Genomic DNA, 19,319 nt, shown 5'->3' on the forward strand with positions numbered 1-19,319 from the left:
GGGTGAGTAGATAGGCTAATGAGTGAAATTTGAATTTTGGGTGAACTATCCCTTTAAGATTCTGACTGTATGGGAATCAAAGGGAAAACAGCCCAGCGTGCATCTGACAACATAAAGACTCAAGACTTTTCCTCTGCAACAGATAAAGGCCCGAAAACACGTGTCTTCATCTGAGATTCCAGTTTGTTTGTGTTTCAACTTAAGTCAAATGTGCACATGTGGAAAGCTGATACCAAACACAGTCCACACACTGCTCATAGACCCAAAGCCTCATAACATGGAACATGTTTGGGCCAGAAATATGTTGTTTTTTACAGAACAAAGATACACACACTTTGCTCATCTACCAGGAGACAGACACTCTCCTCTATCCATTCAAATGTAGATCTGCATTGTGCATTGAAAACTTGTGACATAAAGCTCACAGAACTTCCAGCTGTGTAAAACTTTTCCATGTATGGAGCCACTCCATTTCAAAATGTCAGCAATTGAGCAATATGACAATAAGTGCCATCCTCTGCTAAGACATGCACTGACACCGACACCCGTCTATAAATAGGGTAAAAATCAAGTATACATATTACAATACTGTGTTATGGTTACTGATTTTGGAATATGCTTGATTGATTGACAGGTGTCATCAGACTATGCCATGGCTGCCACACTTGACTAACCCATCAGTGAGCAGTCAGCCCCAAATGATCTCCAAGACAGGCAACAGGTCACAGAAGTCAGCTGCTTGTTGTTTTCCTGCAGTGGGAGTGGGACAGCAGCAGGCATCAGGCTGCACGCAGGGTTTCATCTCTCTGAGTTGTCATGCTTTGTCTTGTTTACCTGAGTGAAGGCGTAGCAAACATCATGACACATGAGCCGCTGCCATGTTTCATTCCGAGTCGATGCTCCACTGACGTGGCTCGGGTGAGCGCAGGAGCAATTAGTTAGCTGTGTGGAGCTAAACACCTTGGCAAGATTTCAAGATCTTGGCAGTTAGAGAGAAAAAAATGTTTTGAAGATTATTTGGAAGACACTGCAGCAGCTCTGAACTCTGATCTGAATCTAAATGAGAAACACGGCAACAACCCAACTGCAAACAGAGCCGGTCCTCCATGTTTCTGGTCCTTGAACCTGCAGCGGTTTGGACTGAAGATGTGATCACATGGTGACGTCTCCTCTTATTGCACCGGACCTTTGTGTGCTCTGAAATCAAGGATTGCGTCAGTGTTTGTTTTAGAATCAGTGTTGTTTCAAACCAAGCGCCGAGTCAAAAGTGTTGCCAAGCGATGGCATTTCAGCCAAGGAGTCACTTTACCCCCACGTTGGCTGTATTACAGGAAACAAATATGTTGGCAACTCCTATTTGGAGGCATTGCAACGCTTCTGAGGATATGAACAGATCAGATTCAAACTCTGAAACTCAAACTCTAACAAAGGCTGAAGTAGTTTGACCTCCACCCTGAAGGGCTGAGCTTGGGGAGTGATGGGCTGTCAACAGGCATTCAAGGGCAGCAGTGTCCTTCAACACCATGGATGCAGTGAGGGAGCAGCAGAGTCAGGAGTCCAATAATAGGCTGATAGAAAAGTGACCCAGCAGGAATTTAGGAGGAATTTGAAGGATTTGAAGAAGTGGTGACGATGCAGTGGCGCTGAGTGAATATGACACTAGCTCTAATTGTTCAGAGTCAAATACTGCCCATTGTAATCAAGACTGAGTGAGCTGAAGTTCAGCCTGAGTCAGCCAATACCAGAGGAACAGCAGTGACCATCTGTTTAGACCCCGTGGCCTCCGTTAATGCCTGTTCCCACTGAGAATTTAATACCAAAAATTACCCATTTCATCCCTCGATCAAAACTAATATTATCCAACAGTGACCAGACACCTTGCCAGGAGGCTCATGGAAGTTTTCTAGAGCCTCATTACCTCAGGTTTGGAAAAGCTCAGTGGATTTCCATTCACTCCACAGCAGTGCTTCCAAACTCCTTTTTTCTTTTTCTTTTTTGAATGTTGCCCCATTAATTGAGCAATGTTTACCTATGGATTATCAGTAGTCATTCTGCAACACACCCCGATTGGTCCAGACACAGTATCCTGCTTTAGGCATGGGTGGAGTTGTTTTTTCTGTATTAAGCTTTCGGCTCAGTTCAATGAGAGGAGCAAGTGAAACCAGTCGGGTTGGATGAGATATTAAAAAATATGTCGGTTTATAGGCCCATTCACGTCCACGTAAGCACATGTCTATGTCAGCTGTTGGCAGTGAATATCTCTATTTTCACTGCTCTATTATAATATGAAAGACTGATAACGCATTTGATTCCACCTTTGAATACTTAACAGTTTTAAATACACAACGCTGCTGAATCTTGGCTGCTACTCAAAAAGAACCGAGGTTAGGCAAAGATTAGAGGAAAGCTTGAAAAATGAAACATCCATTTTATCCTCCTCTACCCCATTAATCATCTCATGACCACTCAGGTATATCTTGTGACTCCTTGGGGAGGTTCCAATCCACGAGGATAGATTACCAACTGACCCCGAGACCCCAGACCACAGAGCGGGGCTAAAATCAACTGGGACGACTCCTGCATTATAATGTAAAAATATTGTATTGTTTTGTAAGGGGGCGTGTGTCAAAAGCTATTAATATTATATTGTATAATGTTTAATTAAATTACCACAAAGTAATAACACAGAAAACCTGGGGCCAATAGGATTAAAGGATGTAGAGCACTCAATGTTTACATGAGTGAGAACTTGTGGGTGAAGGGGTGTACACAATGTGCAGAGGACCAAGGTTGTCTAGGTGCTGCATGGTCTTCTTAAAGGGATAGTTCACTCAAAATTGAAATTTCACTCTTTATCTACTCACCCTCATGTGGACTGTCGACATGTCTCGGCATAGCAGTGCATGTCCATATAACGGTTGCAAATGGATACCAACTGTCTTCGTAACAAAGAGACACACCAAAAAACATCCAAATACCTCCATGCTGCTCGTATGTAATGTCCGTCTTGTATTGAAGCCCCGAAATGCGAAATTGTCCCGAGTCTATATTTCAAGCTTGTTTGTAGCGGAAGCTTCTCTTCCCAGTTCGTCCAAATTTGATGAACCGGGAAGAGGAGCTTCGAGAAGCTTCAGCTACAAAACAAGCTTGAAAAATAGACTTATTTAATTTTTTTTGGGACAATTTCGCATTTCGGGGCTTCAATACAAGACGGACATTACATACGAGCAGCATGGAGGTATTTGGATGTTTTTTGGTGTGTCTTTTTTTTACGAAGACAGTTGGTATCCATTTGCAACCGTTATATAGACATGCATTGCTACGCCGAGACCCCCTGTAACTCAGAGAAGCCACGGAGGACTCTGAAACTTCTCCCAGCCCTTAGTCCACATGAGGGTGTGTAGATAATGAGTGAAATTTAAATTTTGGGTGAACTATCCCTTTAACTTGTTGATGTCGCAACACTGATCCACACTGCTCATAACGATCTCATGCCTCCCTGCAGCACCACCTCTGTCTCAGCTGCCCACTGGTCACACCTGACCAGCTGCTATGTTTACATGCAAGCGATTAAGAGTGCTACTGTATATTTACATGTCCTTGTGTACGCACGCATGCACACACATGCACCGTGCCCATGTGCACATTTCTGCATGCATTCATACATACCAACTGGCAGCGGTTGTGGGCTATTTATAGAGGGGCAGTATTAGCTCACCATATGTGTCAGCTGCTGCTCTCAAAATGGCCACAGACAGCAGGAGCAACAGCGGGAAAACTAGGTGGGAAAGTAAGTGGAACGCACAAAAAGTGGCTGCTCACAACCTCAACATGTGTGTATCTGAAGGTGTAAAATGTGTGTGTGTGTGTGTGTGTGTCAGCTGTGGGTGTGCGAGTGTCTGGGAGCTGTGGGGCATTTTCTGTTGTCAAACAGGTCCATAAAATATACAGATACGCAAATGTGCACAAGGAGGGAGCTAATAACCCTGGAGAGGTTTCAGACACACACAAACACAACGACACTTGCGTGTGCACACATGCAGCACGACAACAAGTAGAGCCTGTTCAGCGCAGCAGAGCCGCCTCTGAGTCACACGTGCTTGTCAAAGTTGCGTCCCACTGACAGCAGAGACTTGTTCCTGAGCAAATCCCTCCAGTGGTGTGTGTGTGAGAGAGAGAGAGAGAGAGAGAGAGAGAGAGAGAGAGAGAGAGAGTATGAATGACAGCCGAAGAAAGCCTCAACAGCAGCAAAGGAAAGACGCGACTAGAGAGCTTTTCATTCCAAGCGGTTGTCTGTGTTTCTGTCAATGTGTGTGTGTGTGTGTTTGAGCATGTGAGTGTGTCACAAGGGAGGCAATCAGATATATGAGTGAATTGCCCTTCTGCTCCTCCAGCAGGGCAGAAAAGCAAGAGAGGTGGGCGTTGATGAGAGTGGAGGGAAATCTCTAACGCTGCCCAAACAACGAAGCCCCTCAGCCTCTGAGACAGCCTCTCTCTCTCTCTCTCTCTGCATCTATCACTCTCTCCCTACCTCTGTGTGTGTGTGTGTGCATGTGTGTGTTTTTTTTTTGTTGTTTTTTTCACAACACATTCCAACTCACTTGATGAAGCAGCGAGCCCCCTCGAACGTGTATCCTTCCTCCCATCCTGTTGGTAAATCTGTGAGCACGGGGAGGGGAAGAAAAACACAACGCACAGGAACATGAGCAGCTGTGCAGAGAGATATGAAGATTACACACACGCACGCACACACATACAGGTACACACATACACCTGCATAGCAATGCAGTGTCTGGACCACAAATAGCTCATTTGGCTTGTGCCCCTTTTTACACCACCACCCCCCACTCCCAGATATCGCAGGATTACTCGATCATACTGTGTCAGTGTGTGGACTGCTCAGCCTCCAGCTGCTGATCTGCATGCAGAGATGCCTCCTCAGCCGTCACCCTGCTCTGTCGCGGCAGATGTGCGTTTCATTTTTTTTTTTTTTTTTTTTTTTTTGATGGGGGGGATACATGGGAATCGCTCTAACGCACAAGACGCGCTGCATTGTTCTACACGGTGGATCTATACGTGCTTGGAAATACCGTCTGCGTGTGTGTGTGCAGCAGCTGCTTTTGGGGGGAAACGTGTCAAATGTCACTGCAGGTAATCGGCTCGGAAATCGCCCCACGCCTACGTGACGGAACTTTTAAAAAGTGTGTCGCAAAGTGTCCAGGTGGAGCGGGCAGGAGGGAGGAGGTGGGGTCGGTGGTAAAGGGGGTTGGAAGGGTAGAGAGGGAGGTAGAGAGAGGGGGGGGGGACGCCGTGCGTAATGGTCTGCCGGAGGAGAGCGGAGCAGAGGAGGCTGTTGCTTTGCTGCAGAGCAAAAAAGAAATCTCCCCTCATCGTCTTCCCCTCGGCTCTCTCCGCAACTTGTCGCCCCCCTTTTCTCCCCTCTCGACCGTGACGCGCGGATAACCTTTCCCAGATCGCTGCATGCGTGTGCGTGTTTTGGCAGGGAATGGAGAGAGAGAAAGAGAGACAGAGAGAGAGAGAGAAAAAAACATCCTCAAATCATTTTACCTGGAGTTTTTCTGTGCCCCGTGATAACAGCCTCTCCAGTAACAGGATGCAACCAGGTTGTACTCTTTGCTTCTTCGCTGTTAGTGGAAGAAAACGGGGAAAAGGTGAACAGAGAAGCCGAAAAAAGACAAACAAGGGAGAATGCGTCGGAGAAATAAGCAGTGCGTGTCCATAAATCCGTGTGTCCGCGTGATATTTACTTGATGAAGAATATGCGTCCATCCCGAGTCACCCCATAACTCCAAGAAGAGGGAAGGCAGGAGAGCCAGTCCGGCTTAGGATCCGCCGCCATGTCTAGCTGAGAGCTCTGCTGCTCTGGGTTACTACACAGGGGCTGGAGTGCGCGGCGCCGTGCCAAAGCGCGCGCACCAGGAAACCCTCGCGTGCGCGCTTACGGCACACGGGAGCGCGAATGGAGGATAAAGACACAAGCAATGATTTTCTGCCAAAGGGAGGGAGGCGGCGGGGGCGGGGCTGTGTGTTTTTGGCAGAAGTCCTTATGAGTGTGTGACTAAACTGGCCACGATTAAAGTTCGCTATTAGTGTGAATCCTGCACGCGCTGCAACTGCAACTGGTTATGATCGATCAATCAATACTTCCACACCACCAAAAACATCTATGTGATTTATAAACAAAATGCTAAGCAGATCCATATGCACAGGCTTATCTGCATGTGCAGTGCTGCTTCTGCTGCATCTTCCAACATGATGAATGATTCTGTTTTTCCCTCTTCATCCTTGTTGCTCTAAGTATTAAGTGACTGGCTGCCCCAGATGTACAGAAAAAAAGCAAGAAAAATATTATTTATAGCCTTAAGAAACGTGAACATTTCCATCTGCTCCTAGACATGATATTCTGCTTATGAAAACCAACAAAGGTGTGGAGCCACTATGAGCCGGTGTTAGTGCTTTCTCAAACTTCCAAACTCTCACCCTTCACAAATTCCTCCAGACTAACAACTGGACAACAGACTGTTTCAAATGAGAACAGCCTGGCTTGGCAAATTCAACTAATTGTATTGCCACCTATCAAACATTCACTTACTCATTCTTAATGTTTGTTTTTTCACTACTCTTTCCTCATCTCTCCTATCTGGTTTAATAATGCATTTTTATCTTTTCATCCAAATCATATCCTGTCCTTTAGCATGAGAAAACTTGTTGCTGTCCAACTAGAAACCCACTTTTTCAGTCGTCAATCAGCAACATCCCTCAAAAGCTCTGAAGGTTTAATCCTGAATTCCAGCTTTTCTGAGGCAAAGCCCTCTGAGAGCTAATGACAGCACTAAGGGGAGATGGGGAGGTGGGGGCTTCTTCAGGAGGCCCCCGCCTGTCTCAGATGACAGGGGGCTTATTTTGGAGCCGACTGTTTGCTCAGATATTGATCAGATAGTGGAACACAGCTCCTTTTAAAAACCATATCTCCATGGAGGAGACGTCACATCCCAGAGTGTGATGTCGGATGGCTCGCCGGCGTTCAGGAGTCAGGGGCGTGACGTGGATCACAACAGTGTGTTCCTTTCCTGTCTAATCACTGGAGGTCACACGGAAAGCTGAGCTGGCTGGAAATCCTCCCGCCACCCAAACAAACCACCTATCAGCCCCCCCCCACACACACACACACACACCCACCCACCCACCCACCACAATCCAACAACACACACAAGCTTCCTAATGAGGCTAGACAAAGCACACACACGTTGTTAAGTCTATCCCCGAGGTCAGAAATAGCTCACACACTGAAAACACACACACAGGCACACCCCATTAACCCCCCTCTCACACACAGACACACACCCAGAGGTCAAATGGTCCTCCCTGAGGAGGAGGAGGAGGAGGATTGCTCCCACTGCTAAGTCCAAGCCAAATACTTCATGTTGCACAACCCATCATCTCTACCACTCTTTCCATTTGGAATTGGAACAGTAGACAAATAGACAATAGAAGTTATTTTGACTGTATGGAAAACTGCCACAGCAAACATGTAGATTTTGTTTAGTAGTCTTTTTTTAAATGTAGCAATACAGTACTTATATGGCACCAGACTCAGCAGGAGGTGAATGGCAGACGCACAAAGCGACCGACTATGACACATCCAGAGTCTTATCTGTGGTTTAGACAACAAGTTAAAGGGACAACGAGGAGTTTTGGAAAAGCGAAGTGTTTTCACACTACATTTATGAGCCTCCACGCGCACCGTGAAATTCTTTGACCGGCGCAAGACAGACTCATGTTTTCATTCATCAAGAATTAAAGTCAGAGGTTCGAAGATGATCACATACCGTCGTAGTTCCGACCATAAACGGAGATTCGGCGGCGTTATTCTCATGACTCGCCACGAAACCGAAAGTAAAGAAAGCTGGTTGGCTCGCCCAGCATTTCCACCACCACTAATAATAACAAAATAACGATAGAGACAAAACGATATATTTATCGAAAATGGGCCCATTAACAAGTGTGGGTAGCATAGATTCATCCACATTAATATGAGACTTTTTTATAACCAAATAGAAACTCCTCGTTGTCCCTTTAAAGGGAAACTTCATTTTTTTCCAACCTGGGCCCTGTTTTCAAATGTTTTCCTGTATACGTGAGTGATGGATAATACAGTTATTGAAGTCGCTCCAGTATTGAGCCGGGCAGGCAGCCTGCAGCCCAGTTAACGCTCTTCAACCGGGCAAATGGCTCCCGTCAAAGTTCGCCCTATAAACCTGCATTTTTTTCACACTGACAGGCTCAGATAGTTACAATGAGTGTCCGACAACATACTAGAAAGGAGAAATGAACGTATGTATCTACCTTTAGCTGGAGGTCGCTGTTTGTTGTGATCTGTGTCCAAATCTCACCACGCTAGAAATCTCGTTCTGAAATCTCATGATAACTCGCGGCAAAACACCGGTGGGGAATACTGTTACCTGACTGAGGTGAAGAGAGACGACCGAAAATTGAAATTTCACTCATTATCTACTCCCCCTCATGTGGACTAAGGGCTGGGAGAAGTTTAAGAGTCCTCCGTGTCTTCTCTGAGTTACAGGGGGTCTCGGCGTAGCAGTGCATGTCCATATAACGGTTGCAAATGGATACCAACTGTCTTCGTAACAAAAAGATACACCAAAAAACATCCAAATACCTCCATGCTGCTCGTATGTAATGTCCATCTTGTACTGAAGCCCCGAAATGCGAAATTGACCCGAAAAAAAAAAAAAGTCTATATTTCAAGCTTGTTTTGTAGCGGAAGCTTCTCGAAGCTCCTCTTTCTGGTTCGTCAAATTTGGACGAACCAGGGTCTGTCCTCTTCCCAGTTCGTGGAGCAGCATGGAGGTATTTGGATGTTTTTTGGTGTGTCTTTTTCTTACGAAGACAGTTGGTATCCATTTGCAACCGTTATATGGACATGCACTGCTACGCCGAGACCCCCTGTAACTCAGAGAAGCCACGGAGGACGCTGAAACTTCTCCCAGCCCTTAGTCCACATGAGGGTGAGTAGATAATGAGTGAAATTTCAATTTTGGGTGAACTATCCCTTTAAACCTGCAGAATCCTTCCCTAACATTAACCAAATGCTGTGAGAGTCTGAACAGAATCACAAAACAGTATTATAATACTGGAGTCCCTAATGGTTCCCCAACATCTGACATTTTGGTACAGAACAAACATACTGTCTGTGAACATCTCACTGTTATGTTCCAGCATCAGCTTATGTGCGACTTGCCAACTGTGTTAATTAACAACATTTCCTCATTGCATGGATAGAAAAATGTCAGCCACAGTCATAATTAAATGACAAAAAATGTTTGCTGTTGCAGTTTAATCATACTCAAATGTAACTTCTAGTAGGCAGATTTAGATAACCAGACAAGAAGAAACATTTATAATTAGACAAGCTGACAAGCAACGTACAGCGCAATGCAATTAACAGCAGGTAAACACAATCAGTAAGGAATTAGTGAAAAGAGCCAATTTCAATTTCAATTTCATTTATTTAAAAGGGACAGTGTACAGTTCAAACATAAATGTTGCCATTTGATGCACTGTACCAGATTATAGCTTTAAGCTAATTTGCATCTGTAGTCCCATTGGCAGGTCACATTAAAAATACAACACAATAACAGGACAGATAAAACAGTATACAGGGATAATTAGAACATTTAGTCTAAAAGTCATTAGCATCTTTTACACAGAAAAAAAAACATCACTACATTAGATGACCCATCATTATGCTGCCTTTGACAGCAGGACATGCTCAGCTTTAAGAGGTTTGGCGTGTCGTACAACAACATTGGTGTCTGTCCCTGCCTCTGTCTCTCTACACATCAATTAGCCTACAGTAAAACTTATGTAATGACAAGCAGAGGGGTTGACAGTTACTTTCTACTCCTGCAAATTAGAGGTGGGCGACATGGGCAAAAAAGTCATGTTTTTTTGGGGGTTTTTTTCAGACGATCTGAGGATATCCTTTTCTCACAAAAAATGCTTTAAAACTTTAGGCCTACTTGCTTGGCCAGCAATTTGGAACAACAGCTCTTGTCTATAAACTTAAAGCAGAAGTAAGCTGAATGTTTGTGTTAATATAAGTCTTAGGCGTTCAGACTGCCAGCCAAAATCCGATTTTTAACCCATCCAGATTGGAACCAGATAGCTCTTTTTAAGTCTGAACAGTCCCAAATCACATGAAATCCAATTTTTGCAAAACGGATCGAAACCACCTCCGGGAGGTAGTTTCAGATCACATTTGGACAGATGTGTCTCAATCTGAACAGCTCCAAACACTCAGATCGGTTTTGACTGTCCGTGACGTCACTCTCCGTGGCGCTGTCACTGTGTTACAGGTCCCGTGAGCTCCAGTTAAATATCAATGTCCTTCTTGTTACTTTTCTTTTATGCAAACTACCGTGTTGTCGTTGACAGGAGTGACGGCGACGGCGTGCTCCCAGCTCTGGGGTGCTGGAGTTTCCCGTCTCTGTGGCTACACACACACACACACACACCAGTCTCTGGTACACGTACACACACATACACACAGTCTCTGGTACACGTACACATAGCCTACACACACACACACCAGGCGGACTGAGGTTGAAACTAGCGGGGTAGTGCGGCTGCAGCACCGGGCAGATCACCGTGCTGCAGCGAGAGTAGCTGCCGCGCATCGCCTGTCACATACGACGGAGCCTCCGCTCTGACGTCGTTGCTACAGCAACCTGTCAGATGGGTCAATAATGTGGCCCAGTCTGAACAGAGCCAAATGCGATTTGGACACTTGCTAAAAACAGTGTGGACAGTCAGCCCTAAAAATGGGATATGAGAAGGAATCAGATTTGAATCAGATTTGCCTGCAGTCTGAACGCGGCCTTAAATAGTTCTATCTTCCGACAGCAATCACTATAGTGTTTGGTCTGATGAAACACCAAAACGACACCAGTGAAAGGGGGTGCTATTGGCCAGCTAACATTAGTTAGCTAAAGTCGAAGCTAAGCAAAACAAACAAACTAGCTAAAATTAGTTGGAGTTAGCTAAACTGTAACAAGCCAACTTTGGCATTCATGTTTACACACAATTTAACCGATAAAGTAAAATGTATTGAACATGCTAGTTAGCATTACTTACACTGTCTACCCGACAGGAACAGAGACTTGAGGACAGTAACTGCTGAAACAGGCAGAGGAGCTCTCAAGGTGAGGAAATGGTACGGTCCATTACAGGGGTGTCTGAAATTGTATCACAAGATTCATGAACACTCATGAATACAGGAAATATAATGGTACTATGTACAGGTACATTATGATATTTAAACATACAAACTGTTTTTTGTTTTCAAAATCTTAATCATTGCTGTCAGACTCCCCAAACCCACCGTCATTTGAATCCCACTCCCTGATTAAAAGGTGGAACCAGCTGTGTCACAGAGAACAATGATGAATACAATGATGTGATAAGGCAAAAAACTAAAATCAACACAGTTTTAGTCTTATTGAATTGAATTGAATTGAAGCATTGAATACCTTTATTGTCATTCATACCAAGGTATAAACGAAATTCAAATTGCAAACCTCCATGTGGTTAGCCTATTTAAGCTTCTGAAGTAATGATAGCACAGGATAGCTCAAGTAGGCTATGTTAAATTTGCACATTTATGGTTCAGAGAAGATCTTTAATTATACAAAAAAAAAAAAAAATGAACGTTTCATTTTTGGGTTAAATGTTGAACATTTCAACAGTTCAACAATTTTTTTCTTAGAGTCAGAGAGCATGGTGTGGGTATCATCAGATTCATTATTGGTGGAGTCGCTGGTGGAGGTGGAGAATACCATCAGTCTTTTTAAAACGAGTGTGTGATTAAAAAGTGATAATAGGAGAGCATCAAAGGCAGACTGAAGACGAGTCAGAGCCACGGCTGAGGAGGAGCCTGAGGCAGACAAAACTGTGTCATCTGCAAAAAAGAGGAAGAATGCTATTTATGTATTATGTATAATATTTGTATAGAGTAGTTAATAGTAATGGACCATGAATGAAGCCTTGTGGCAACTCATTACCGATGGTAAGAGGGCTCGACTGAGGCTGACTTTATTGTGTCAGGTATGAGAGGAACCAACACAGCAGGATCATCTCTACACAGAGACTGTAGTTTGATGACTTTATGATCAATGGCATCAAATGCTTTTCGTTGAAAACATTTACCAGTTGCGTCTTTACACAGCAAACACGTGCCAAGTTTTCATACAGATTTAGTGCAAATTTTAAACAAATTTCCAAAAAGCTGGCTGAAGAAAATGCAAATGAGTGCAGATTTCCATGCATCCTACTGTTATGTTTATGTTAACAGTTGGTTCCTTTCATGTGACTGCAGAGGGAAATGATGTATAGCAGCTGCAGTCTAACTAGGAAATACATCAAAACATGTTTCACATGTTCATTTGAGGAAGGTGACGGCCTCTTCATCACTCCACACAGATTTGATGTACCATAGAGGCACCAATAGACATTTAGGTCAGATGTTTTACATATGTCCTGATTTATTATGTGTGTTTACACTGCACTCTGTCAGACTGGGTTATACTGTTTTATATTCACTTTTTAAAAACTCTTATTTTGGTCTCCACCAACTCCTATCTGATTCTTTATGCTCCTGTGAGTTCTGTGTTGCAGTGGTTATAGCAATTTTGAATGTCAACTTAATAGTATTAATTCAGTGTTTCTGCGGTTTCTTTACACTCATTATCAAGTGAATAATAATAATATAAAGCATCATTGTGAATCTACACAGTCCACTCATGATGAGAATATGCATGTGGTTCCAACCAGCTGGATCATGTTTGTTGAGGATGAAAAGAACTCTAATGGAGTTTCATAGCACTGTCCATGAGGTCATTATGCACTACATTAATATGACCATTAAATTGCATTACTAATCAAAAGGTTTATAATACATAATAAAACTGTTGGTTGGTGTGTGTGTGCGTGCACGTGAAGAGGACAGGACAAAAGCTTTGGATTTATCTGTTATGAATGTGTGCGTGTGTCTGTCTGTGTGTGAGTGTGTGTGTTTGTCGCCCCCCCAGGAGCCCTCCATAAAGCCATCTAATTACTAAGCCCCTGTTAAAGGCAGGTCCTTAGCCGATTATAGAGCATGTCAGTGTAGACAGGCTTGTTAGACCCTTGCTCTGACTGTGGAGGTCAAGGAGGGACAAACAGTATTAGGGTGTGATGTGTTGACGTCGTAGTGTTGTCAGGGCTCACAGCTATTATCCATAACTTGGCAAGTGCCTCGAGAGCCATAAATGGCAATAAGCACACTGACAATAACTAATGTATCTGTGCAGGGAGACTTGGCAGGAGAGGAGTGATGATGAGTGGCTGATTAAAGGACCACACGGATGCTTCCCAATGCTTTATCCCCTCCGTTGCAAATCTTGCAGACTTACATAAAACAGACGTTTTCAAAGCGCACCATCTTGAAAGATTTATTTTCAACCTCCCAGATAGTCAGCCATTTCAAATCACTACTATACAGATCAACTTAAAGCTGCACTAATTAGTATTTTTTATATTACAATGACTTTCTGCACTCTATGTAGGCATCACTGGTTAGTGGTGAGTGCTCAAACAATTATCATAAGCTGCTGTTTTACTCAGTGGGTCCTAACCATTTGACCTATGACACCTTAAAAGGAGACCCCTCATCACACACTACACATATCTATTAGTTCTGGCCACTTCAACAAGAAAATGATTTTTTTGTGTGTTTCATTATTTTTGAAGAGTAATTTGCAAGTAAAAAGCAACACTTAGAACAAAACAATCGATCTAATTTTCTGTGGAAGACATGTGTTTTTACTACTTTCCATCTCTATTGTTATCCTGTGACCCCTTCGTATTTACGATCCACTATTTTAGCTCATTGTTCTGCTTTTCCAACCCATCAGTTTCACTTTCATTAACCCCCTCAGTGGCCTGGCTTTAGACTCAGCTAGGTCTAGTGCAGTACAGACAGCTGTATCACACATTTGGTGATCAGCTGGTGATCACAGACAAACATTTAGTTACAGTACCATAACTTCTACCCAAGAGTTGTTGGAGACCAAAGCAAAAGGAGCGTTAAACTTTGGATTTACATTTGTTCATGTTTCTTGGGGTAAGTTTGATGTTTAAGAAGCAACGGCGCAATGTTGGGTTTGTGAGATGAAATTATGTGAGATATTGGCCATTGTTTTTACCTTGTGTTGAGGCTATGAATGGAGGTTTAAACATCAACAAGTGGTATTAGCTAATTTTCTGACTCAGTGCTCCAAGGTCTTAACAAACCACATAATATTCCTAATATGATTAATTGGTGTTCAAATTCCAAAAATTGAAGAGTAGACAAGTGAAGAGTTCATCTGCAAAAGCAGATAAGTGCCATTTTGAAAAAAATGAGCTGATGCTTTTGAATTATTCTTTACATAGTGTTGTTTTCAATATAGCTTTATTTTTTTTGAGTTACATCTGTTTTTGTACATCACATCTCCTTGGTCAAAGCCACTCAACTTTGGTTTGTCTGATATCACCTAGTGTAAATAATAATTAAAAACTTTCAAAAAAAAATTTTAAAAACGGAGTTATCTGCTTTTGCAAATGAACTCTTCAAGTCAAGTTCATGTTCAAGTTTATTTGCAAGTGCTGATTCCCATGGGGAACTAGGAGTTCACTTATCAGTCCACTGTTAATAGCCTAACATTTATTAATTCTGAACAAATGTATTTAATTTATTAATTTCCTAAAATACTTTAGTCAAAAAGTAATTCTGGTCAACAGCAAACTGCATATGATGATCTGTGGCTCAGAAGGTAAAGCAAGTCATCCACCAATCAGAAGGTTGGAGACTGTGTGACTGTGTGTTGGTGAGTGCTGCCTGTGATGTAAAGTACTTGGAGTGGTTGATAAGACTAGAAAAGCACTACTTACACACTACATACAGTAAGTGTAGTCCATTTACATTTACAAAAGTCCCTATACACAAGAGACTTCCACTGTGCACACCCACAGAGATAATCAGAAACATCTCACATAGTCACAGTCAGAGGCGCTCAGTGCTGAAGGCAACAACAAATCAGATTAACATTAGAAATGACACTGATTCACATCTTCACTAATGTACTCATTCAGATCATATCTAAGTCTGTCTCTGTCTCTGTCTCACTCTCACACACACACACGCACCCTCACACACTTATGGAGACATGTTTATCTCAGACGAAGGACAAGTTGCAGCATCAGCCAGTGTCAGAAACAGATGTACATTCTCTCTCCGGTGTTGAGGAATCTTGTGATTAGAGTGACACTTCACTAATGGTGCCCATCAATTACAGTCATATAGACCACTGATGCCAGACGTCCTGCCCTGCTGTGTGTTTATGTTTTATAGATATGGAAGCTGGAGCGCTGCATCACTGATCACCTCCTCCACCTCCTACTCCTACTCCATCTTCCTACCTCCATGTTCTTCCTGCTCATTATCTCACAGCAGCTGGATGGATTGATTAATGTTTCATTCTATTCATTGGGGGAAAAAAACTGTGATTGGATACTTATTACTCAATATTTTACAATGTGGGTGTGCACTAGTCTCTCATGGAGTGCCTCAGCAATTAGCATTTTCAGCACTGTCACAAGTCCACTGATTATCTCGTTAGCATTATATTTTATAGTAGTCATCCACAAGAAGTTGACTGTGGGAACTTTACTTGACACATCTGCAACCAGGGCTGACCTTGTATGTTTGATATGAAGACACTCATGTTTGTTACTTGTGTTATCAGTGTTTGTGTGACCTGGGAGGGATGGAGCAGTGCTGGGAGAAGTATTCAGATATTCAGTTTAAAAGGAATTACTGCTTCTAAAATACATGAGCATGAGTAAAAGTCCTGAATTCTAAATCTAATGAAAGAAAAATAGAGTTTTTGGTAGGAGTATGTATTTTATAGTTTTAAAATAACACAAAAAAGGGCAGACAGAGTACCCCTTTGAGTAATATAGTTAGAATATGAATGGATTATTACCTCTGATGTAATTATGTGTGGGTAGTATTTTACTGTTGTGGAAGGTTGAGGTGAAATTAATGTTAACAGCTTCAGCTTTGGTTTATTTTATTTCCATGCCCTGCTGAACATTTGTTGCATTCCAGATAGGACACAGTTGCTTTACTCAACATTTATTTTCTGGTAGAAGAGGAAGTTACGGCATCATAAGTACTATCAAGAGCTTTTTCCTCTATCCCCCAAACTTTAAATGGTAAATTTAATGATTTATATATGTGAACAGCCAACAGAGTCATCCATTTTTGCAAAATCAATGGGCTATTATCCCACTACACAAGATCTTGTGCAGTTCCTATTAAAACGATCAATAGGAAACAAAATGGAAATCATTTTATATGATCCAGAAAGGACATCGTACTGAAATTAGAAAACAATGCAGTCATGAAACATTGGACTAGCTCTTCAACTTTGCAAGGTTACTAGAAATTGTTAAAAAAAAAATGGTGCAGCATCAACAGTAATACGAGTGCTCTGACAGGCTGTTGTCGTCAAGAGGGAGTTGAAGTGTCAATTAAAGGGATAGTTCACCCAAAATTCAAAGTTCACTCATTATCTACTCACCCTCATGTCAACTAAGAGCTGTGAGCTTCGTTCCTTCTCTGAGTTACCGGGGGGTCCGCGCAGCAGTATTTGTCCATATAATGGTTGTGAATGGATACCAACTTTCTTCGTCCAAAAAGACACACCAAAAAACATCCAAATACCTCCATACTGCTCGTCTGTAATGTCCCTCTTGTATTGAAGCCCCGACATGAGAAATTGTTCTGAAAAAAATTAAATAAGTCTATATTTTAAGCTTGTTTGTAGCGGAAGCTCCCAGTGTCTCGGTTCACTGTTCTTCCTGACCGGCGGAACAATTTCTCATGTCGGGGCTTCAATACAAGAGGGACATTACAGACGAGCAGTATGGAGGTATTTGGATGTTTTTTGGTGTGTCTTTTTGGACGAAGAAAGTTGGTATCCATTGACAACCATTATATGGACAAATACTGCTGCGCGGATCCCCCCGTAACTCAGAGAAGGAACAGAGGACTCTCCCAGCCCTTAGTCGACATGAGGGTGAGTACTGTAGATAATGAGTGAAATTTGAATTTTGGGTGAACTATCCCTTTAACCACTGGACCTTCAACCCAGCACTATTCAGACCTGGAATTAATATGTCTTGGGTGATCCAATCACAAGTAATCAATTAACCGGGCATCTGATCTCAGCGTCCCCATTGGCACTTTTGAATGGCGGTGTTCTGAACCCATTCAGCTGTGACAGAGGGTTGATCCACATCATGTTGCAGAGATTATGTATCTCCTCTGGCCTTGGAACATGCCTTGGGATTCTCCGAGGAGGAGCTGAATGATATATCAATGTTATGTTATCTCAAATAAGCTCATCCAGTAGCTGCTGATCAGACCTATGCACCACTCAGGAGGAGCTTTGCACTCCCCCTATAGAAAACCAATCTAAGCCTTTACATAGCCCTTCATCACAGCCTTATACAAATCAATAATTCTAGGTCATGAGTCTTCTGAGATCTTTTCTGTATGCCTGGTTCATATCAGTAGCAGCTTTTGTGAATACCAAAGTCAAAAATGTGTTTTTGTAGTAGCTCAAATTCTATTTTCATTGACCAAACTCCACCATTAGCTGAGGGGTTCAAATCGTTTTTCCAGCCTACACTGAATGCTTCAGGAACACACAAGAATATCACAATGAATTGTGTGTTGGCAGTTAAAATACACTTTTTACTTCTTGTTGCCGCTGTAAGTATTATATTATTGTATGTATTAGCTGTGTAAAGGACTAACAATCTATGGGAACAGCTCCAGCCCCTGTGACCTGAATAGCAGAAGCAGTTTAGAGGATACCGAAGGACATGCTTTAAAACTGTGTTGTTTTTCAAGCAAAGAGCACCTAGAAATATATTGAAGTGTTTTTTTTTTTTTTATTCTCTGTTTTCATGTTCGCAGTCAATTTGTCACACTGGGTGTCACAATTTTCAAATAACAGATATCTGGCTTCACAGTCAAACCTCCTCATATGAATAATTCCCTGGTGATTTCAGCATCCGTTTCCTTTCCTCAACACCCGTCTCAGCAAGTTCTGCTCTTCAAAGACAGCAGCTTGGTAAATAACATTACGCAATAGGCTGAAAGCTTCTGAAACCACTGAGCGCTAATTATTCCAGTTAAGTAGCCATACTAAAGGGCCACTAGCGACTGGTCAGGGGATACATCCACATAGATAAGCCCTGCAGATCCACGCATGACCTATTTCACATGCTTAAATCCAACACTGTACACACTCGTGTTAATGTGCGCACATAGATGCATCAACACATCTCGTAGATGTTGATGATGAGTAAAGAGCACACATAAATACTATGTACAACTAATCACAGGCCGAAAGAGCACACAATGTCGCCCTGTGAGCTGCAGCTTTAATGCAGTTCTCTACGAGCACAGTTGTCCTGAAGGAGAAAACAGCTGTTGAAACAGCTCTTGTTTTGTGCAGTTGAGTTACTGCAGCTCAGTGATAGATTCTGAAGTAGTTTATAGTGTTAAAAGCAAATAAGGGATTATTGCAACCATATATATATTGGAAATGTCTCTTTTTGAAGGCTCTTCAAGACATATTTGGGTGTTTGACTTGCCGTTCGGTCCCCAAAATGTGAGAATTGACAAATAAATCTGTAATTTTCAGGCTCCCTAGGTTGAAATCCATGTGATTTTACGAGCTATTCCCTCAGTTGTCTAACAATGATGTAACTAGTTTTCCAATTTGTATAATACCACCTGTACCAGTAGAAGGGGCGGGGCGATCAGTGGTTCATTTGCATTTAAAGGGACAGACACTGAAACCAACTGTTCTGAACAGGGCTGAGAGGATGAAAAGAGCTGTGATGTTTGATCCTTGGGGGATTTTGACCACAACATGTCACAGAGATGTCTTTTAGGGGCCGTCCACACGAATACGTTTTTTTCGAATCCGGATAAATACTTTATCGGATCGGCCTCGCGTCCACACGAATACGGCGTTTTTGGGGGGTGAAAACGGTATTTTTTGAAAACGGGTTCCAGAGTGGGAAAATTTGAAAACGCCGACCCAGCGTTTTCGCCTGGACGGCCAAGACGGATTTTTTCTGAAACGATGATGTCATACCCCCCACCGCTCTACCTGTAA

At 42.7% G+C, this 19,319-nt stretch overlaps 1 protein-coding gene across 16 annotated transcripts in view; it reads right to left on the bottom strand.

Moving 5' to 3' along the window:
- The window catches only part of LOC146963083 (pleckstrin homology domain-containing family A member 5-like), a 263,786-nt gene extending 257,855 nt beyond the window's left edge, over positions 1–5,931 (bottom strand). For all 16 annotated transcript variants that reach the window (XM_085769247.1, XM_085769261.1, XM_085769263.1 and 13 more), the window contains exons 1-3: positions 5,769–5,931; positions 5,569–5,645; positions 4,602–4,659 (exon numbers count right to left, since the gene is read on the bottom strand). In XM_085769247.1, coding sequence (XP_085625373.1) covers positions 4,602–4,659; positions 5,569–5,645; positions 5,769–5,860 — 227 coding nt within the window. In that variant the 5' untranslated portion in view covers positions 5,861–5,931. The remainder of the gene's footprint in view (positions 1–4,601; positions 4,660–5,568; positions 5,646–5,768) is intronic.
- Between the last annotated feature and the right edge of the window lie 13,388 nt (positions 5,932–19,319).

This window comes from Trachurus japonicus, chromosome 23 (assembly GCF_045865225.1).
Source record: "Trachurus japonicus isolate A0001 chromosome 23, Traja_1.0".
Lineage (NCBI taxonomy): Eukaryota > Metazoa > Chordata > Actinopteri > Carangiformes > Carangidae > Trachurus > Trachurus japonicus.